Below are 20,795 nucleotides of genomic sequence, written 5' to 3' on the forward strand. Positions count from 1 at the left end.
TTTGTAGTATTTATCAAATCTACAAATTATGGCGATTAAGACTGTCTTTATTGATAACATATAGTCATAGAAATCGATAAGGTGATGATATGAATGAATTAAAAACTAATGCTCTACAAGCTGTTCTCGACCTCGAAAGCCTTCTTGAGTCCTTCGTCGCAGAGGGCGATGACCGAATCAGAAACAGGAGGAAGAGGTGATCGAGTGACACCACCCAAGCCAGGCTTGACGTACTTGTTCAAAGCATACTTTGTGCCAGAGATGCCAGCCTTGACGATAACCCAGTCGGCTTCAGAGACGATGGTCTGAAGAGAAGTGACTTTGACAAACTTCTCAGGAGTAGGAGCGGCAATGTAGTCCTGTGCGGCGTTGAAGAGAGCGACGATCAGCTTGGGGAAGACGTTTCCAGTTCCGGTAATACAGCCGTGCTGGCCGGTAGTCAGGGCAGGGAAGAGATAGTCGCTGAAGCCGGGGAGGACTAGGAACTCCTGCTTGGCGGGGTGACGGGCTTTGTATTCGGAAGTGGAGGTGTGGGCGACGACACGGTGGCCCTTGCCGATGCCGGCGCAGGTGAGCTTGACGCCAAAGCAGTTGGGGTGCTCTGAGAGCTCGATGATTGTGTCTGAGTCCAGGTCAATTCCAGCGGCGGCGCCGGGGAAGTTGTAGATCATGACGGGAATAGGAGACTTGTCAAAGCACTCGGTGAAGAAGGCCTTGAGGGCGGCCTTGTTTGAGCCCATGGCAAAGGCGTAGTAGCCCGGGTGAATGACAATGGCGGCGTCAGCACCCGCGGCCGCGGCCTTGGTAGTGAGGGCGACGGTCTCACGCGCAGAGCCGGTACCGGTGCCGACGAGGATGGGGACCTGCGTGAAGCCGGCGCTGTCGAGGGTCTTGCGGCCGACGGCGACCATTTCGACGCGCTCTTCGTTGGAGAGATGGGCCGCCTCGCCGTTTGTGCCGTGAAGAACAAGGCCCATGCCCGCGGCAGCGAGACGGAGGACTTGGGCTTTGTAAGCCTCAAAGTCGACGTCGTAGGACCCCTCCTTGAAGGGAGTGACGAGCGGGCAGTAGACTCCAGATGAGAAGGTGCGGCCGGTCATTGTAGATGATGTTGATTGTTGCTGGTATCTGTGGCGAAGCAGAGAAGAGGAGAAGAAGAGCGACGAGGATCAAACAGGAAACAGAAGCAGAAAGCAGGAAACAGAAAAAGTCGGAAGCTGCTCGCTTTTGTAACTGCTCGTTCCGCCGTCGACTGCCGCCCTCCCCGCAGACTTGTCTGGTTACGTAACCCACCTCAAACCCCGCCCCCACACCTCCCGTTCGCCCCACGCGATCTCTGCTCGGGATATTCTCCGAGCCGCACCCCAGCCCCCCACCCCACCCACGTGACCGCGGCTTCTTGCTCGCCGCGGACTTGTCGGTTGCATCGACTCTTTCTGCTTCCCGCTGCCGTGTTTATAATAGACAGAGTCAGAGTCCATTTGCATCTTCTTTGCTTCTTGTTGTTGTTATTGTCATTGTCAATATTGCATTTGCTGCTGGTGAAGCAGTTATTCACATCGCGCCAAAATGTCCTCCATCTCAGCCTCTGTGCTCGTCGGTCCGAAAGAGCTCATCCTCGTAAGATTACCATCTACACCTCTGCTGCTTCCTTCATTCATTGACTCTTACTTGCTAGGAAACCCGCACACTCCCAGACCCTCTTCCAAATGAATGCCAGGTCGCCGTCCGCGCGACTACCCTCTGTGGCTCTGACCTCCACTACTACAACCACTTTGCCAACGGCGACTTCAAGGTCCGTGAATCGCTCTCTCTCGGCCACGAGTCCGCGGGCGAGGTCGTCGCCGTCGGTTCCGCTGTTACCGATCTCAAAGTAGGTGACCGTGTAGCGCTCGAGGTTGGCATCTCTTGTCTCGAATGCGACATGTGCCGCCGCGGAAAATACAATCTCTGCCAGAGAATGCAGTTCAGGTCCTCGGCCAAGTCGTTCCCTCACTTCCAGGGAACCCTGCAGGAGCGCATCAACCACCCTGCCTCTCTCTGCCACAAAATTCCCTCTTCGATCTCCTACGACGCTGCTGCTCTGATCGAGCCTTTGTCCGTCGCTATTCACGCATCCCGCCGCTCCGGAGTTAACCCGGGTGACAAAGTGCTCGTGTTTGGTGCCGGCGCCGTCGGTCTCTTCTGCGCTGCCATGGCCGCTGTCTCTGGTGCGTCCACAATCGCAATTGCAGACATCTCCCCCGGACGAGTCGACTTTGCCGTCAAGAACGGCTTCGCCACGCATGGTTACGTTGTCCCTCTCGGCCCTCGCCCGACTACCACCGAAGACAAACTGAAATCGGCACGTGTCACAGCCGACGCGATCACAAGCATCAAGATGTCTGAAGACGAAGACGAAACCCTCGAGTCGTTCGACGTCGCTTTCGAGTGCACCGGCGTCGAGAGCTGTATCCAGGCCTCGATCTACGCTGCCAAAGCGGGCGGCAAGGTTATGTTTGTCGGCATGGGCTCACCCGTGCAAACCCTACACGTCGGCGCTGCCATGACCCGCGAAGTGGACTTGCTCGGAGTGTTTAGATACGCAAACGTCTACCCGACTGCAATCGCCCTTCTGCGCCAGGGTAAGATCCCGGCGTTTGAGAGCTTAGTCACGCATAAATTCTCGGGCTTGCAGAACGCGGCTGCTGCTTTCGAGGTTGCGGGGAAGACGTCGGATGAGAATGGAAACTTGGTCATCAAAACTGTCATTAATACCTAATTGTCATCTGTTTATTTACTCTTATCTTAGTTAGCATAGAACTTAGTGTCTCAATACTACATTTCATCTTTATGTCTTTTTACTCTATAATATGCCCGACTTTTATCCCATGATCTGTCTTCGTCACTCTTTCATAAGCTCTCTTCAAAATATTCCAAACAACGTCTATTGACCATTCATGATTATTATCTAATACTACTTCCAATGCGCAGGATGCCAGTCAGTCCAATCATCAAACTTCAGATCAACTCCCCATTTTGGCTTCGACGTTCGTCTGATCCCCTCCGTCTCCGCAACCTTATCAAGCGTCGCGAGGTCTTCTTCACTCAACTCGACCAAATCATTGCTGTTGGCCGTCGCCCGTGCAGGATTCACCGTCTTGGCGAGTACAACTTTCCCGCCGCTGATATGATACGAAAGCAAGATACCGCCTGGCGAGGTCTTGTACTTCTCTGCGATCTTCTGCACAGTAGGGAGTTTCAGCAACGGACCTCCCGATGATCCCAATGGTGAAAACGCCTCGCAAATAATTCCTTTCTCCTTGCAGTATTTGACGAGCTCGAGCTGCGGCAATTGCGGATGAAGTTCAACCTGGTTCACTGCCGGTACAATCTCTGCCTCCTTCAAAAGCTCTTCAAGATACGGAATTGAACAATTGCAAACGCCAATTGCCTGGACCTTCTTTGTGGTCTTGTAGATCGTCTCCAAGTCCTTCCACATCTTGATGTACGACCCATTCGGATCCACGTCTCGGCCTCCATCCGGAGTAGTCGGCGCGATAGGATGGTTTCCGTGTGGATTGAGCGCAATAGGCCAGTGAATCAGCAGCATATCGACGTACTCCAGTCCCAGATTCTTCAAGCTCACGTCAAGCGCCTCGCTGATCCGGTCGTGCCATGTACTCCACACTTTTGTCGTCACAAAGATCTCCTCCCGCGTCACCTTGCCGCTCTTGATCGCCGCCGCTATTCCTCGCCCGACCTCTTCTTCGTTGCCGTACGCAAACGCGCAGTCAATGTGTCGGTAGCCTGCAGTCGTGAGCGCGTACTCGACTATCTTTGCGACCTCGCCCGGACCCGCTTGCCAGGTGCCGAGCGCGAGAGCGGGGATCTTCTTTCCATTGTTGAGCGTGAATACCGTGTCTTTAACTGCCATTTCTCAAATCCTAGCTCTCGTCTAGACCGCAGCTGTCAGCAGTTTAGGGCACGACGCGTGTATATATAATGTCACTCCTTTACAGCTAAGAACCGCGGCGACCGGGACCCAAGTAGCCGTCTTCCTAATCAGGAATAACGTAAACACCGTCCACTGCCGTCCTGCTTATCAGATGAGGGGTCGAGGAGACGTAAAATAGGATTAGGAAATTGCCGAGAAACACGTCAAAGTCAAAGTTTACTTGGAACACGCTACAACAAATGCAAGTCTTTACAGTTACCATCAAATACAATACTGTAAACATCACAGACTTATAGATATAACCAAATGTAGATAGAACAATCATTCAACATAATTTACACGCCCCGAAAATTAACCGAACTTCCCTGATCGAAATATGACATCCAAATCTCTGAATCAATGTCAAACGAAAGCAGCGACGTCAGATCTGCGCCTCCATCCGATCCTTCTGACCCAGCAGTGATGTAATCAAACGACAATAAATCCATCAGATTGTTTCCCATCCCGTCATCCTGCTCCTGCAAAACTCCGCTGTTTATCGTATCATTGTTGTTGCTCGTCATCTTGCTGTTGTTTTCTCCCTGTCCCTCGCCCTCCATCTGACTTGTCATCGACTGTGCCATCTCCCCGCCTGCAACCACTTCGTTGTTATTCGGCGAGCTCGCACCACCTGCTGCTGAAGACGTCAGCGCAGAAGTGACCGCAGCCGTTGTCATAGCCGTCGTCGATGATGACCCGAGCGATGAGCCTTCATAGCTATTCTGCAGCTGGTGAAGTAACTGCTGCGGCTGCATGAGATCCAGATACTGCTGCTGTTGTTGCTCATCCTCGAGTTGATTCCGGCGCTGCTGCTGCATCTGCATCTCAAACTGTCTCTTGGATTGCTGCTGATGCTCTGAATACTGCTGATACGCTGTTGGCGATACCGGAGTAGTCATCGACGCTGGAGTCTGGGCGATAAAGTTCAGCGCAGCACTAGCCGCAATATCTGCATTCACCCCGTTGCTAGCGTTGCCCATCCCAGCGTTTCGACCGCCACCGCTACTCAGACCTAGTATCCCAATACTAGCGTTGGCGTGTCCATCAAGAGTCGAAGGCGATGCTGATCCTGTCAGAATAGATTGGACCTGTGCTTGTTGTTGTGCGTGCTGATTCTGCTGCTGAGACGTATTCTGTGTGGAGATAACGTGTCTAGAATGTCTTCGTCCTGTCGGGGTATTGCTCGCGTTCGTACTGGCCGCAGTAGCTGGCGCAGTGGCAGACGGCACAGGCGTCATATTCTCAGCCGTCCAGAGTGTCTTCACAAGCATCCGCAGCTGCCCTATCCTTCGAACTAAAGGGTGCGCGCGGTCCACAGATCCCGCCAGATCGACAAACGCGCCAATAGTGCGCTTAACGAGCTCCAGTATGACCTGCTGCTCTTTAGGCACAACAGCACCGGTGAATATAATCTTGATCAAAAACACAACCGCATATGAGATGTACCCGTAGTATCGCCATGGAAGGTATGCAAGGGCTCCTCCAGCGTGCAATTTATCAATCGACAGAATCAAAAGATCCATAGCAGCCTTCTTGCTCTCAATAATGAATTTGGCATCCGGGCTTCCAATCAGCCCACGCGGAAAGACAATATTAGCAAGTGATGGCCGCTCCGAAGCAGGGACGTTGAGCGCACTCTTGTACTTATTTGTCTTGCGCCGTAGATGCGACTGAAAGGCAAATCCATACGCGTACAGCTTTGCGTAGTGATATGTTATCCACACCGTCTCGTTTAATGGAAATGTCTCCCAGCTCTTGGCTTGCCATGCCAGTCTGAACGCAGCGAACGAGCGCGTGTACTCGTCCAGGATGCGGTAGTATTCTCCCACAAGCACAAGCGCAATAGTGCGGTCACGCGATGGATACAGAGTGTCGTGAATGTTTGTCAGGATCTGGGTCAATTCCAAATGAGCCTGGACATGTGACGAATAATCTTCCCGATTACCGTTTGACAGTGCAAGAGTCGGAAAGTTGAGGGAAGAGTCGCTGATGATCGACGCACCAGCATCCGGGTTCTGGAAGCACAGTCCTGGTCCTCGAGACCAAAACGCTTTGCCAAGTCGGATTGATGCCTGTCGATCGTGGAAGTAGCAATAAGTCCACGCCAGTCTCTCGCGATGAGTTTCATTGTCCATATGGTCATGCAGTCCAATCAGAGTCTTTTGATCAAAACCCAGATAGTAACTCAGTCGGATTGCGAGTCCAATCAGATTCCATGTCATCCGCTCCTCATAGTAGCTCAGTTTGTGTGTCTCGACATTGGCCAGCCTTGGAATGTTCTCAGATAGCAAGAGCAGAGACTCTACCGCGCCGACGGTGGGCTCAACTCCAAACATGAGCTCGGATATCAGATGCTGCATGTATCCCCAGCACAGGTCGTGTACGATGTGATTTTCGTAACGGGAAGCAATGATGACCATGGCAGTCAGCAGAAATGGCTCATTGGCAACGAATTCGCTCAGAAGCTCATCAGTCAGAGGAGCTTTGGTTGCAGGTACAAGAGGTAGATAGTGATGGTGCCGACTGAAGAATATGGAGACAAAGGTGCGTAGCTGGGTGGGATTGATGTAGCCGCGCTTGATGAGTTGGAAATCAAGTATTCGTTCCTGATGCCGCTTTGGCCTCACCGACGACCGACGCGCATGCTCATTTGAGGCAGCCACCGCTGCGCGTTCGGCGGCTTCGTGAATCGATCGGCGACGCTTCTTGAGAGAGTCGTCATCAGCCGGTTTTGTTGGCGAGAACTTCTCTTCGAGTACACGAGCAACTTCCTCAGCATCCACCTCGCAATCCGGTCCTGCAGAACTGGAGGGTTGACGTTGCTGATGTTGATGCGAATGCTGATGATGCTGAAATTGAGATTGTGACTGAGATTGCTGTGGTTGTGGGGTCTGGTGTGACTTTAGAGGAGTTCCGGAGTCTGATTGACGACGACTGCCGGACTCTGCAGGCGACTGGAAAGTGATGCCGGAGTCGCGAGTATTGTTGTCGTTGTTGTTTCGACCAGACAGCGAGGAATTGAGACTGGATTGGTTCGCGTTTATGTTGCCGCCGATACTGCTATTGCCGTTTCTATTGTTGTTGTTGCTGTTATTGTTGTTGATGCTAGAGCTTGCTTTGTTCAGAGAGGAGTTGTCGGCTTGACTGCTGTTGTTGTCATTGTCATGATTGATTTCGTGATTGTCGACCGTATTATCGGTCGCAGCGGTGGCGGAAATGGAGGAAGACTTTTTGATGGCGGAGACGTTGGTTGCGCTACCATCAGCTTCTGCAGTAGAAGCGACTGTGTTCGCGGCAGGGGTTTGAGGATCGTCGTCGGGGACGGCATATGATGATGTTCGAGCAAGAATGTCGAGGGCGTCAGCGGGATTGCGAAGAAAAGCAAACGCCAGGGTTTCAGCATTGACGGGATCTTTTTTCTTGTCTTGACCCGCGTTTGCGCTGCTAGAGGACATTTTGCGAGGACGTTTGGCAGGAGGAGGAGGGATGAGGCCTTCGTCGCCGTCGTCGTCGTCGTCGTCATCATCGTCGTCGTCGTCATCGTCATCCTCTCCGTTGTCATCGTCACCGGCATTTGCGCCACTCCCAATATCACCTGGGCTTGAGCGAACAGGCGAGATGCCAATGTCTAGTTTGGAGTCAATCATCGGAGATAGCTGTAGCTGTAATTGTTGATGTTGTTCATGATTGGGCGCTTGATCTGACTGATTTTGCTGTTGATTCTGCTGATGCTGCTCTTGTTGAATGCCTGCTGCTGCTGCCGCAAGAGATTGCAGTCGCTCGAGACGTCGGGCGCGACCCAGCTCGACGTTTGTGCGCCCACCACGGCGCGAGGGTAGGAACGTGCAGTCTTTGCCTTCGCGTTCGCACCTCATGCAAGGTGGTTTGATGATGTTGTTTGGGAAGATGCATTTTGCCTGATCAAGCACAAAACAAAAACAAGAGCATTGATTAGCAAAGGGTCGAGAGTGAGAACGCAGTAAGAGAGTAGGTACCTTTCTCAAGCGGCAGTTCTTGCATGCTTGGTATGCTCTGCGTTGCTTTTCAAGCTTCACCGGTTTTTGCTTGGGTTCCTGCTGCTGCTGCTGCAATTGATGTTGTTGCTGTGGCTGTTGTTGTTGCTGCTGCTGCTGCTGCTGCTGCTGCTGATAATCCATGGTAGCAGATGGCTGGCAGCAGTGCACATGGTCTTCTGGCTGAATCACGGAGGAGGAGGAGAAACAAGTGGAGGAGCGAGGAGGAGCAAAGAAAATTAGAGTTGCGGGGCTGCGGCGCCTCGAGCCCATCCCGCCCCTGCAGCCTACTGAGTGTGTAACCCTCTGCCCTAGATGCGGGGATGATTATGTCAGCGTGGCTGTTGCCGTCGACTGCCGAAGAAGATCTCAGTTGGGAGAACGAGGCAGCATAAAGCCATTCTCGTTGTTCTCACGACTGTTTGTTTTCTTTTCTTGGACAGTACTTAAACACCTCAGAGCGCTCGGTCTCTGCTGTTGTCAGACATCCCTGCCTTCTATCGACTCAATTGCTCTCTGTCGTCTTACTTGTTCATCATGAAAATCGAAGGAAACACTTTCGTAAGCTTCTTCCTGCTCCCGGTTTCTTTCTCGAGCGCTATCTCTACGCGCTCTCTCCCGGCTATCTCTCCTCGCTAACAACAATTCTCTACAGATCATCACCGGCGGTCTCGGAGGCATTGGCAGTGCTGTCGCCAAGGGATTCCTTGCAAAGGGCGGCAAAGCTGCTTTGTTCGACGTCATTCCAGAGGAGAAGGGAGTTGAACTTGCGGCAAAGATCCATCCTACCGACGTGCTCTACGTTAAGGTCGACATCGCAAACCAGGAGTCGGCCACCGCCGGTGTTGCGACTGTTGTCGAGAAGCTTGGAAGCCTCAAGGGCGTTGTTCACTGTGCTGCCATCTCAGCTAAGCGACCGTGGTCGAACGACGTCTCCGATTCGATCCCAGACTTCATCAAGATGATCAACGTCAACACTGTCGGTACTTTTATCGTCGACGCAGTGGTCGCCGATGCTATCAACAAGCCCTACAACCACCCTCCCGGAGCTGCCTCTGACTCGGCTTCCACCTTCTGGACGACGGAGGAGGAGCGCGGCGTCATCATCAACTTCGCCTCGGCCGCCGGACACGGCCTCTACGCTCGCACTCTTTGCTACGGTCCCACCAAGGTTGCCGTTGCCGGAATCACGCGCGCGATGGCCGACTTCCTCGGCCCCTCTGGCATTCGCGTCAACTCGATCTCGCCCTCGATTGTCGTCACGCCGATGACCGCTGGCGCTGGGCTCGGCACCTACTTTGAGGAAGACCTCAAAGCACATGCGGCGTTTCCACGACGACCGGTTCCTGTCGACGAGATTGTTCGAACTGTCGAGTTCATCGTCGAGAACGGATACATCAACGGCGAAGACATCAGAGTAGACTCTGCCTGGCGTCTTGTGACCAACCGCGCTTCGGGTCTGCCCGATCCCCGGTCTGTCGCGCCTGGTCTGGAGTAAACGCGTCTCTGCCTGTCAACCAATCAATTATGTCCTGAGTCGGGCAAGAAGTAAACACGCTAAAAGAGCAACTAGATATGAAAGATAATTTATTTCCATTAGTCATTCATTATCTAATATATCAAATAATATGCCATCCAATAAAGTTAACTCCGTTAATCATGAATTATTTCCCCGCATTTTCTCGTTCTTACTCTCCTCCTCACCTGCACGCTTCACCACTTCTGCCTGCCAAAACATGCAGTTCGGCTACTCGTCCACGGTCCAGAAACCGAGGTCCGCAATAAAGCGGCCACGGAAATCTACAATCTGCAAGACCTGCGCTACCCGCCGCGTTAAATGTGACAGAGAAAAGCCTTGCGGTAACTGCAAGCTCCGGGGCCATCTCTGCGTCTATCCCTTCGAGACTGCACCGGCCGCCTCATCATCATCCGCTGACGGCCCTTCCACCGCCGCTGGCGCTGCTGCTCCTGACATCTCCGCATCGTCCGCTCCATCAATCGATCCGACAATCGGCTCCTCCTCTTTACCTTCTGCTGTCGATGCTGATGTCGATATCTCGAGCTCGGCCCCACAGCAGCCGAGTTCCACCTTCTGGCCCCCCTTCTTCAACGATGTACTGCTCTCTCTCTCTTTTTTTTTTTCTGCTGGCTTTTTATCTTCTCATGTTTTAAACAGCAACCGGGTTACTAACCTCTTTGTCTTTCACTAGAACAATATTGACCCGATCGACAGCGTGACAGCCGCCTTTGCCGTCGCCGATCTCGATCCTACCGCAGCCCGCCTACAGCGTGCGCGCCTGATCTCGCAAAATCTGCCGCCGAGATCAGAATGCGACTCGCTCGTCACGGACTTCTTCGACTGGGTCTACCCCATCTGCGCTCTGATGTCCCGAACTCGTCTCTGGGAAATTTACCACGAATTCTGGACTTCCGGTGATACTGACAACTCGAGTAATTTCATCATCATCTTCGCTATTCTATACGGTGCCTCTGTATCGCGCAACAGCAAGCTCAAATTCAGCGCCGCCCGACACGGAAAAATTCTACCGGATGACCCTTGCAGAGTACAAGTCGCTCGGTTCCAGGCGGCAACTGAGTCTGCGCTTCGCATCGTGGACTTTCAAGCGCGGCCGACGCTCATGGGTCTGGTCGCTGCCACAATGTTCCAGATTTGCCGTCGCAGTCAGACCGTGGCCGACGCGTCGGCCTCAGTCTCGACCTTACTTCGTATCGCGCAAACAATGGGTCTGCACCGCGATCCTTCAATGTTCAGGTCCAACCGGATCTCGGTCGAGGACGCTGAACTAAGACGGCGCGTGTGGTGGCATTTGGTCTATCTTGACGGCGTACTCTCAACCGGCAACGGCCTGCCGGTATCGGTCCAAAGATCCGCCTACGACGTCGTCTTCGTGTCTTACGACAGCGACAACATGCTTGACGAAGACAAGCTTTTAATCATGCTTGGAAACTGTCTCGCATATAACAGTCATGTACTTGCTCCTCAGTTTGCTGATATCTTGGGTGCTCGCGGATTTACCTTCGAAGCGATTAAGACTCTCGGCACCTCTCTCATGTCCGTCAAGGCCTTCTACGCCGACACTATCCGAAAAATTAATGCGCTCACGTTCGACACTCATTCGCCCTACATCATCCCGGAAAAACTGTTTCATCTCCGTGAGCTCTGTATTACGATTATGTCACTTTCTTGTGAAAAGGGATTTCTCATTGCCTACCACGTGAATTTCGAGCTGAGGCGTCGCAAGCTAGGGGCCTTCGGTCTAGATTCTGGCGATTATACTCTGCCGCTTCTTGATACAGAGCCTGACGCTAATGAGCTACATCGGCGGGAGCACTTCGGGCGTGTCGCACTTCGGTCGATGAAGCTCTACCTCAGACTGATTAAAGATCCCTTCAGATCGTGTTACTCATGGTATCTTGCCTCTCTGCCGCAGTTTCATGCTATGATTGTCGTGCTGCGGGATATTTGCGCTGCACCCGCTCGTGGGTTGGTGGTGCCAGAAGAGAGCTTGCTTATCGACGCTAATGGTCAGTCACTCACAGAACCGTCGCCGGACAATATGAATATGCGGGGAAAAGTGACCGATGACGAGAGATTGGCCGTGGTGGAGGAAATAAGACAGGTAACGGAGTTCCAGCGGCTTCACGAGGCCTCACCGTATATAAGGGTGCAGTGGGTGAAAACACTGCGATTGTTAGAAGTCGCTCGTCAGGCCAAGTTCCTCGCTGTGCAAACCTCTCCTAAATTGACGTCCGTCGATGGGGTATCGCCTTCTGTACCTTCTATGGGAAATCCCCAGACTGGCGATGTTTCAGCAGTATCGCCGGCGTCGACCGCGATGTCGTCGAATGAGCCGAGTACTCTTTCGATCGATGGTGCTCCATCCGGCAGCAGTTTTGTGCCCCAGGCAGTGCACGCGACCCTCAGTGATGCCGATATCAGTTCGCTGCTGCTTTTGAATACTGAGAAAGGGCTCGCGTCTTTTCTCGGAAATCTAGCCGATGATAAGCAGATGGCGGATTCGGGCGCTGTATTCCCTGATTCTGGCGGCAGTGGGCAAAACTATACAACCACGGCGCAAATAGATCCCAGTCCGTTGTTTAACCCTATGGTTTACCACAACAGCAACTTACCAAATCCTTTCAACGCTGCAGCTGAGACCGTGACCGGTGGCGTTGAAAGAGGAATGGCGATGGCGGGAGGGGCAGCACTAGGAACGGCAGAAACAGGAGCGGCGGGTGAAGGAGGACCGACCAATCAACAGCACTGGGTGCCTTCCGGATTTGACATTGACTGGTCACTTTACTCTCATCCAACATCGTGATTCGTCATAACTGCCTTGCAAATTTTAATTTTTGTGTATTTTTATTGGTTAACGGTTCGGAGTCATTGAAATTATTGTGAGTTAACTAATTTGGGTGTTTGTGTATCATATGTATGTGTATATTATTAGTTATTATCTTGAAAGCAATCATCATAACGCCTGACTCAGAAAAAAAGGAAGAAATGGTGTAAATCAGTGAGACTTGAGGGTAGATATTGAAGCCGTCTTCTCGTTCAAGAGTTCCTGGCCACGAATCATCATCGCGTCGAGGATTCCGTTGTCTTTCAACATTGTGTAAAACTCATGATCGCCCATACCTTCTCTATACAGGTAGTGGTGATCAAGACCTTCCTCCTCCTCAACATCCTCACTCCTGAACTTCATACCGGGAATAATGTTTATAACATGAAAGAGAATCATGGAGACGACAAATGTGTAGCCCGAGATTGCACAGACCTCTGCGATCTGATAGCCCAGCTGGACGTAATTCTCGTCGACCCAGCCCGAAGACACTGAAGAGCCGTCAAGCTCGGAGACCCAGCTTGCGGCAAACAAGCCGGTCATGATCGCGCCTGCAATTCCACCGATTGCGTGGTTCTGAAACACCATGAGGCCATCGTCAATTCGGAGGAGTCGGCTGGTGAAGTCTGCTGATAGGCGAACGATAATGGCGGCGACGAAGCCAATCACAGCGGCGAAGTAGATAGGAACGTAACCTGCGGCAGGGGTGATAGCGACTAGGCCCACCATCACGCCTCTGCAAGAGCCAGCAACGCTGAATTTACCCTTGTAGGCAAAATAGTCGACGAGGTTCCATCCCAGAATGCCGGTCGCGGCGGAGAGGTTTGTGTTGGCGAGGGCGTAGCCCGCACGAACAGTTGCGTTGAGGGTCGAGCCTCCGTTGAAGCCGAACCAGCCGAACCAGATGAAGATGGTACCAATGTAGATCATGAGCGGAGAGTTTGCGGGAGAGCTTTGAAACCTGGGCCCCAAAATTCGCTGGCGAATACTCCGGTTATTGCTGCTGGTACTATCCTCGGTCAGAGCGCGGCTTTTGCTGCGTCCAAGGCCACAAGCAAGTGCGAGAGACCCAAATCCCGAGGCGATATGAACGGGACCACCGCCAGCAAAGTCAAGAGCACCGAGAGTATAGAGCCAGCCGTTCGAGTTCCAGGTCCAGCAGGCAACAGGGCAATAGACGATAGTCGTCCAGCAGAAACAGAAAACCATGGATGGCAGGAAACGACAGCGCTCGAAGCCGCCACCAATCATGATGACGATGGTCTCGACGGCAAACATGCACTGAAAGAAGCAGTATGTGATTTCAGGGATGTATCCCACAGGAGCAGCGACGACGTTTTTCAGGCCAAAGTTGCTGAGGGTGCCGATGAAGGGGGACGCGTCAGAGGCGTAGGTAAGAGAGTAGCCCCAGAAGAACCACTGAAAGGGTATTAAGCCAAGAATGGCCATCGACTGCCATAGAATGGACATTGCAGACTTTCGCCTGGCCTCGCCGGCGTAGAAAAGGCCGATGCCGGGGATAATGGGCATGATCAACGCTGAAGAGAGAAGTCAGTGATGTTGTCGATGAGGAGAGAAGCCATGCTTTTTGGAACTTCTTACCTGCCGATATCATGATCCAGACCTGGTGGCCCACACTATCGGAAAAGGGAACATTGACATCCATGAGCCGGGAGTCACCACCGGCCGCAGTCCATTCTGCGGATGTGTCGTTGAAAATATCGGACGGATATGTGCTCATGAGGGAGATAGTGGATGGGCAGGAAGCGACCAAAGGACGGAGAGAGCAAGGGGGACGATATCTCGAGGAAATCTATGTGTATGTACTCGGGAATTTCGCGAAAACGAGAGAGGGAAGAAGAGGGGGGAATAAAAGAGTGAAAAAGAGCACGCCGAGGGAGGAAAGCTGAGAATCAAGAAAGCAATTGGGCTTAATTTGGTGTTTCGCGGTACCCGGGCAAACGTGCACGGGCGTAGGCGATAGCCGTAGCGTAGGCCGCGGGTACCTCCCAACCCTATCGAGCTTGCTGTCCGGCCACTTCTTGGGCTCCAAGATACTTGGATATAAAAGACATATCAGCTTAGTAGTATTAAGATCAATGTGTAGCTACTACTAGTGATCAATAGAGTAGGCCTGGAGCAGAGACCGAGAGAGGACAAGAAAGATGAGACGGGTACGGGTGCGCAGATTTTTGAATCCGGTACTAGCGCAGTCGGCGCAGTCAAATGAGCCGCACGAATAGGCACCAGCCACACTCCTAACGCGTGCAGCTGCGGGGCATCCAGTTGCCAAAAGCTGATGATAATCTCGACGCCGGTGAAGTCTGGCAATCTAGGACTGGCAGCACCGGCGAAAGACTGATTGATAATGCTGTAGAGCGGTGCGTTTGTTGCTTTGTAGAGATACTGTATAGCTCTTCTTTGCCATATCGTGGATTACTCCTCCGTCGAGAAGATGCTGGCGGGACCGGCAGAGTTCCTATATGGGACATGAGCAAATCACGTCACCGCGTCGGGAGCTAGTCTTATCAGCGCTAGTTTAAAAGACCAGGAAAAAGAGGCGGTAGTCTATGCACCAATAACACGAGGTCTAGAGGAAGAAACCTGGTTGGTGTATCTCGTCGTTCGTTATAGAAATCAGCTGAGAGCAGTCGAGGCCAGCTGCAATTTCTCTATTGCTCTTGATAAGGTCTTCTATTAAAAAAAGGAGAGAAAGTCTTCGCTGTCATTGGTTATTTGAAGCATGACTGAAGCTGCTGAGGGATGAGGGATTGAGGGCAGATGGAGGATGTTGAAGAGATCGGAGGAACTTACGTACTTTGCTTTTTTGTCCAGTAAGGTTTTTCTTTTTACAATTCTGTGCGCAAGCTTCTCCTCATTACTGCATGGTCTGCTCTCAAAAAGAGAAAGAGAATAGACAGTGAAGAAGAAGGGTTCACGAGAGATCAGTATAGCGGGGCTAGCATGAGACAAGCACTCAACGATCCCACAGAAGCGGACTTCGATTAAACACTCGTCAAGAAGCATAATAAGATTAAAAGAAAACACTGCCGAACAGAGATTGAATAGAAAGACTGGTTTGTATTGTAAAGAGAGAAATCTGACAAGACATGCGGACCCTGCGGCGTTTTCTTGTTTGCGTTTGTGGCCAATCAGAAAACTGCGGTCGCGCGACTGCAGCGCGATTCGGCGCTCGCCTGCTCGCTTTGCTCTGAGATGTCTAGCGGTTTAAGAATAGAACGTACATTGCTCTATTCTGATCTTGGTTTTCGCAGAATCAGCGATTCATCTCGATATTCACAAAGAACTGGTATTGCTAGGAAAATCCGTAGAAGATCCTGCAAAGGTGGATGAACGTGGCAAATGGTGAGGAAAGGGATAACGTGCCGGCTCCACTTTTCTTATCTCCACCGCCCCCGACGCCGAGCTCTGCGATATTCTCATGTCCCCTTCAGTCTCTGTCAAGCTGGCTTATTTATTTCTCCATATTCACATGTTTTGTCATTAGTTTATAAAGATCTCTTTTGCTGGATGCCCAAAGCAAGATCTGTTTGAATTATTATCCTCTGCTTCCTTTGAGCTGTAAACGTTCGTGGAAATCCTTCCAGGCATGATCTCGTCTCGCAGTACCGCAAAGACTCAACATGCACAGACCGCACTAGCGTCGCAAATCGATCTTTCTGGTCTAATTGCGCTTCCTCTTCTGACTAGTATGACTAGTTGGCAGTATGTACAGCGGCATCAAAAATTATGAATTTGATAAGTTATCTGGATGATAGCGACTGCGCCACAGGTCCGCAGCTGCTCGCTGACTAACGATTGCACCTTACGGTCTGGCAGCTTTGGGGCAAGGGCTCTGCGCCTTCTGCTGGCCGCCGGCTATCTCGTCCTCTGATAGTCACAAGTTCTCAGTCATCGCGGGCCGTTCCTTCTATCACCGGCAGACAGCGATGGGTTGCCTGCTTTAGTAGCTGTCTATATTTAGGGATTCGGGGTCGATTCCTGCACTATTATACTCTGTCCGTCTTTGTCGCTTCCGTCGAACAATGTGGGGTCGGACTATAGATCTTCCATCGGATGGACGGCCCCTGTCTATTATCTTCTCGCCAATCAGCGGCCGCCAGTCGCGTCGTTCGGGCGCATCTTTTTCAATATCTCTAACCCTGATATCGCTTACCTCTTCGCTAAGGTAAGCACTGGTCTACGCCGTCGTCTCTGGTCCTAATAATTCATTTCATTTTACATATTCGATACATTCAATGCATATATTACATCCTCTGGACCACAATCGCACTTGCTCCTCCACTGCCATCGCAGACCGAGGCGACACCGTACTCTCCTTCTTTCAAAGAGTACAAGAGCGTTACCAGCATTCTGCATCCGCTCGCCCCGAAAGTATGACCCATCGCAAGATCTCCTCCTTTTGCATTAACCATAGCCAAATCCAGACCAAGCAGCTTACTGTTTACGAGCGGTACGACCGCTGAGGATCCACTTATCTCGAACTTTGTAATATCGGTAATACTGCGTCCCGCCTTCCTCAGAGCAGTAGGTATACAAAGCGAAGGCGCAATCAATGCATCTGCAACACTAGTCGCGACCTCAGCGTACGACACAATCCTGCCCAAAGGCCGGATGAGGTCGTCTGCCTCGTCATCAAGTCGCGATTCTGCTACAAGAACAACGGCTGCCGCGCCATCTCCACTCGAATTCAAGCTCTTTGCCTGTTCAGCCTGCTCATGAATCAGCTCGTCTCTCTCAATCATGATCTTTGCTTCGGAGCTGCTTGTCGTGATTGCCACAGGAGCAATCTCAAACTTGAAAAGTCCGGATTCTAGTGCTGATTTTGCTCGCCTATAAGATTCGGTCTCGTAGCTGCTCAGCTTGCTTTGGGAAATCTCATGTTTCTTGGCTGTTTCTTCGGCAATAAAGTTCATCCTAGAAAAAGTAGATACTCATGTCAGTAACAAAAAACATCATCTCTCAAACACGGAAATTGATACACCATACCCCCAAACCCCATCCGAGCTATCGTCCAAAGATGAGAGTGACCGACTTGTACTCTCCATTCCGGCTGCAACCATCACGTTCGCCGCACCAGACTGAATATTCCGCGCAGCAAGTATCACAGCTTTCATACCTGATGCGCTCTGCTTATTTATTGTAGTCACGTCTGTCGAGCTCGGAAATCCAGCACCAAGCACAACTTCTTTACCTAACATTTCGTTCGTTTTCTGGAAAGCTTTGCCGAAATAGATTTCTGGGACCTCGGACAGATCGCGAAGACCAGATTTGTATACTGCGGCTTTGATCGCTGCGACACCGAGGTCTCCGGCTGACGTTTCTTTGAAAGCACCTTGATACTATTGTTTTCTTTGTAAGCCCATGTGACGATTGTAGAAGAGAAAATGTATAAAATAAGACGTACTTTCCCCACAGCTGTCCGAGCAGCAGACACAATATATACATCGTCGCCTTCCCGTCTCAGCCGCGACGACGACCGAAATCCTCGCATGCTAAACACTTGACTGCCCGCCCATAATCGTCCTCCTCCACTTCCTGCTCCTCGACATGTGCTGCGGAGATTCATTTGTCGGCTTTTGTAACAGGCATGGGAGCACGTAGTTTTCTATGTCAATACTTTTATCAAATTAAATTTGTTTGTCCGGGTAATATTGAGTTTACTGCAACTTTTAAGGCCCTCGATGTCCCAGCAGGCGCAACCGTTCAGCCAACAACCGGCTCAAGAACATCAGTCCATTCCAAAAGTCCCCGTTCGCGCCGAAACTCCGTAGACAGAGGACTATAGAGTACATTAGAACATAGTACAAGTCTATCTGCAAAGACATGATATTCTGCTTGGATATAAGTCTTAATATTTTGTTTTCGATTTGCCCTGATTCATAAGTAACTTGGCTAGTTAGCAATTATCTTGGAAGTAGTTATTTGTAATCAGATGTCATTAGATATTAAATAATAGCCATTAACTTCAACCTAGAACCATTCTTGACGCTCTTCAATCTGAGTTGTACATCACAGCCAATCTAAACTGAATACCCCCAAGACAATTATTAAAAGCCCTCCACATAAAAGTATCCAAAATCAAAACATGCGTCATAGAACCAAAATACCATCGCACAATTCATTATTTGATCAGTGGTATTAGCTAGGAAAGACACCATTGCGCCACTCGTATTATTCCATTAGTGCTTGTGATGTATCGAAAGAGCTAGAAAACTGTGTCTTCAGTTTTTAGTTCTTGCCAGGGGTGCGGGTCGCGCTGGGAATGCTCAGACCAAGCTCATCAATGTCAAGCTTGCGCGAGTAGAAGAGCAAGAGCGAGTTGAGCACAGGCAGAGCCATGATATCCAAGATACCGTAGAAAATACCCTCTGAAGTGGGGGAGATGACGTTTCCACCCTCAGACAGACCCCAAGAAATCGGGTAGAGGGAGTAGATAATTCCGACGCCCATGAGGATATAAGAGTAGATCTTGCTGAGCTTTGGAGTGACGGTCGCGGCGTTGAGGGTCTTGATCGAGCGCAGGCCAACCCAGCCAAGGTTGAGGAAGAGCAAGACCCAGGCAAAGGCACCCATGGTGAAGTAGCCAAACTTGTACGAAGACTCAACCAAAGAGGCGATAAGACCGCAAACGACGTAAACTTCGGTCAAGGTAGCCAGGTAGAGAGCGGTGACCCAGTTAAGTCCGGAAAAGAACGAAAGGTTGAGCACAAGAAGTGGAGCAGAGAGGAACCAGCCAATGTATCTGAGTGTATACATGTTAGTCACTGCTTTGTTCTGTTATAGTTGATCTGACATAGAGGCTTACCTGGCATAGAACACTTGACGAACTCCACCGCCCTGGTAATGGTTGTATCGGGTCTGAACACCGGTCCATCCGAGGTTTGAGGCCAGAGAGAAGTAGGTGATGGCAGCAAATATCGCAGCAACAATCGAGGTGTAATGGAAGAAGCGCTCACGACGAGGTACCTTGAAGGAAGTACCTGCGTAGCAAATGGCAGTCACCGACATGATTGAGAACACGGTCCAATACCAGTCTGAGCCGTGGGCCACCAGCGAGATGGTAGTGCCACTGCTGGGGTTGACGTTAAGAACGTCGTTTCGTGCAAAGAGCGGAGTAGCAGGCATTGCTATTAAGTAATAGATTGAAATAGTCTGACGAGAGAGTAAAGGCTGAAGACGACTCTCGAAGACTGTTGAGAAGGAAGATCTTGATGATTGATGCTGATGATTTGGAGGGAGGAAAGAGGGCGATTAAATACACCGCTGTCGAGGGTCGACGCCATCTGGTCAGCATAAAATGATATCAGCATGCAGATAGTCTATTAGTCGATGTACCAGACGAGCCGGCGAGTCCGGATCGCCTCCTCTGGTGAAGATAGTTCTACGATCAACAGCACCACGAACGATAGAGCGATGGGGCAACTATGACGTCATAAAAATGAACAGTTTGGGTTAGGGAATTAAGCGAAGGTAGCAGCCGGACGCACGTCGAAACTCTCGCGGGATGCTAGAACGATCTCTCATGCCGCGGTTCCGAAACACTCGAAATCAACAAAGAGATTTTTCTTTGTATCTCATGATTATATATCTGAAAACAAAAATAGGTTACAATCACGACAATGAAATGTCTTGAATTATCCTGAAGCAGTCACAAAAAGAGAGCCAGACCAGGTTTGCTGCTCCTTCTAACACGATTTCATCTTGCTGCACTTCTGTACCTCTTCAGCCTCGCCTGCATGCTTACTCGCGGGCCCCTGGGCTGAACACTTAGACTTCCCGGTTGGGTTAGTTGTTGATGCGTAAAGACGAGCCTGGTCCCAATCAATATCTAGAACTAATAACTAGCCATTATCTGGCTTTACAGCGTCATCGTCGCGTACCGACGTCATGTTACTCCTACAGATCATTCAGTTCCATTTGCTCGCTTTGGCTCAGGCTGAAATCTCATAGCAAATACTGAAAAGCCATGAACCGCTTTTGTTTTGTTTTCTTTCTTTTTGTTTCTGCTTTTTCTTTTTCTATCAACATAAACAATTAAAAGCGCTCATTAATTACAAAACAACGTGCTGTGCCCGGAACCTTTCGGCAGATCACCTCGAGATGATAGACTTCGTCGGCTACGACTAAACAGCGGATATCTCGGATAAGACTCGCTATCCCCGGTTTAGGTTGTTTACACAAGTTTAACTATCATCAACCAACTCGGAAATGATATGGATTCTTATGCAAACCTAGCCAGAGAAGGAAGGCGAGAAGGCAACGAAAACATCGATGAGGCCCGGAGGCCAGTTGAGTTTGATTGGATTTATGTGTTACTTAATTACCTCATTCCACATGTTTAATGATGATGACAAACAACACGTTTAAGTCCTACGTCCAACGAAAATGATTATCTGGCTACTGTTTTCTCTTACGAAA

At 50.8% G+C, this 20,795-nt stretch overlaps 9 protein-coding genes across 9 annotated transcripts; 3 read left to right on the top strand and 6 right to left on the bottom strand.

Moving 5' to 3' along the window:
- Positions 1 to 29: 29 nt before the first annotated feature.
- On the bottom strand, positions 30 to 1,177 carry BZA70DRAFT_286219 (dihydrodipicolinate synthase). Its single transcript, XM_064913846.1, has one exon. It carries the CDS (start codon positions 1,098 to 1,100, stop codon positions 114 to 116), a length of 987 nt encoding a protein of 328 aa, XP_064765408.1. The 5' UTR covers positions 1,101 to 1,177; the 3' UTR covers positions 30 to 113.
- A 269-nt stretch (positions 1,178 to 1,446) lies between these two features.
- On the top strand, positions 1,447 to 2,859 carry BZA70DRAFT_104401 (uncharacterized protein). The gene is made up of 2 exons (XM_064909352.1): positions 1,447 to 1,620; positions 1,679 to 2,859. The coding sequence occupies exons 1-2, from the start codon at positions 1,570 to 1,572 to the stop codon at positions 2,759 to 2,761; spliced, it is 1,134 nt and encodes a 377-aa protein (XP_064765409.1). The 5' UTR covers positions 1,447 to 1,569; the 3' UTR covers positions 2,762 to 2,859.
- Positions 2,859 to 4,094, bottom strand: BZA70DRAFT_104407 (NADP-dependent oxidoreductase domain-containing protein). Its single transcript, XM_064909353.1, has one exon. It carries the CDS (start codon positions 3,914 to 3,916, stop codon positions 2,957 to 2,959), a length of 960 nt encoding a protein of 319 aa, XP_064765410.1. The 5' UTR covers positions 3,917 to 4,094; the 3' UTR covers positions 2,859 to 2,956.
- A 1,060-nt stretch (positions 4,095 to 5,154) lies between these two features.
- On the bottom strand, positions 5,155 to 8,133 carry BZA70DRAFT_243005 (uncharacterized protein; the record flags this gene model as incomplete). Its single annotated transcript, XM_064910587.1, has 4 exons — positions 5,155 to 6,598; positions 6,920 to 7,400; positions 7,764 to 7,893; positions 7,972 to 8,133. Coding segments are annotated over 4 exons (2,217 nt in total), but the record flags the coding sequence as incomplete, so codon positions are not given.
- Positions 8,134 to 8,367: 234 nt separating this feature from the next.
- On the top strand, positions 8,368 to 9,662 carry BZA70DRAFT_286221 (uncharacterized protein). Its single transcript, XM_064913847.1, has 2 exons — positions 8,368 to 8,550; positions 8,645 to 9,662. Exons 1-2 carry the CDS (start codon positions 8,527 to 8,529, stop codon positions 9,485 to 9,487), a joined length of 867 nt encoding a protein of 288 aa, XP_064765412.1. The 5' UTR covers positions 8,368 to 8,526; the 3' UTR covers positions 9,488 to 9,662.
- A 36-nt stretch (positions 9,663 to 9,698) lies between these two features.
- Positions 9,699 to 12,430, top strand: BZA70DRAFT_298021 (uncharacterized protein). The gene is made up of 2 exons (XM_064914587.1): positions 9,699 to 10,103; positions 10,200 to 12,430. Exons 1-2 carry the CDS (start codon positions 9,726 to 9,728, stop codon positions 12,330 to 12,332), a joined length of 2,511 nt encoding a protein of 836 aa, XP_064765413.1. The 5' UTR covers positions 9,699 to 9,725; the 3' UTR covers positions 12,333 to 12,430.
- A 94-nt stretch (positions 12,431 to 12,524) lies between these two features.
- Positions 12,525 to 14,094, bottom strand: BZA70DRAFT_292347 (ammonium transporter-like protein; the record flags this gene model as incomplete). Its single annotated transcript, XM_064914371.1, has 2 exons — positions 12,525 to 13,891; positions 13,956 to 14,094. The coding sequence occupies 2 exons, from the start codon at positions 14,092 to 14,094 to the stop codon at positions 12,525 to 12,527; spliced, it is 1,506 nt and encodes a 501-aa protein (XP_064765414.1).
- Positions 14,095 to 16,621: 2,527 nt separating this feature from the next.
- Positions 16,622 to 17,868, bottom strand: BZA70DRAFT_270112 (acetyl-CoA acetyltransferase; the record flags this gene model as incomplete). The annotated part of the gene is made up of 3 exons (XM_064911251.1): positions 16,622 to 17,291; positions 17,364 to 17,716; positions 17,782 to 17,868. 3 exons carry the CDS (start codon positions 17,866 to 17,868, stop codon positions 16,622 to 16,624), a joined length of 1,110 nt encoding a protein of 369 aa, XP_064765415.1.
- A 406-nt stretch (positions 17,869 to 18,274) lies between these two features.
- BZA70DRAFT_104477 (uncharacterized protein) lies at positions 18,275 to 19,768 on the bottom strand. The gene is made up of 2 exons (XM_064909354.1): positions 19,183 to 19,768; positions 18,275 to 19,119 (listed from the first exon to the last, which is right to left on the bottom strand). Exons 1-2 carry the CDS (start codon positions 19,500 to 19,502, stop codon positions 18,606 to 18,608), a joined length of 834 nt encoding a protein of 277 aa, XP_064765416.1. The 5' UTR covers positions 19,503 to 19,768; the 3' UTR covers positions 18,275 to 18,605.
- Positions 19,769 to 20,795: the final 1,027 nt, after the last annotated feature.

Source organism: Myxozyma melibiosi (genome assembly GCF_037950935.1).
Source record: "Myxozyma melibiosi strain Phaff 52-87 chromosome Unknown BZA70scaffold_19, whole genome shotgun sequence".
NCBI lineage: Eukaryota > Fungi > Ascomycota > Lipomycetes > Lipomycetales > Lipomycetaceae > Myxozyma > Myxozyma melibiosi.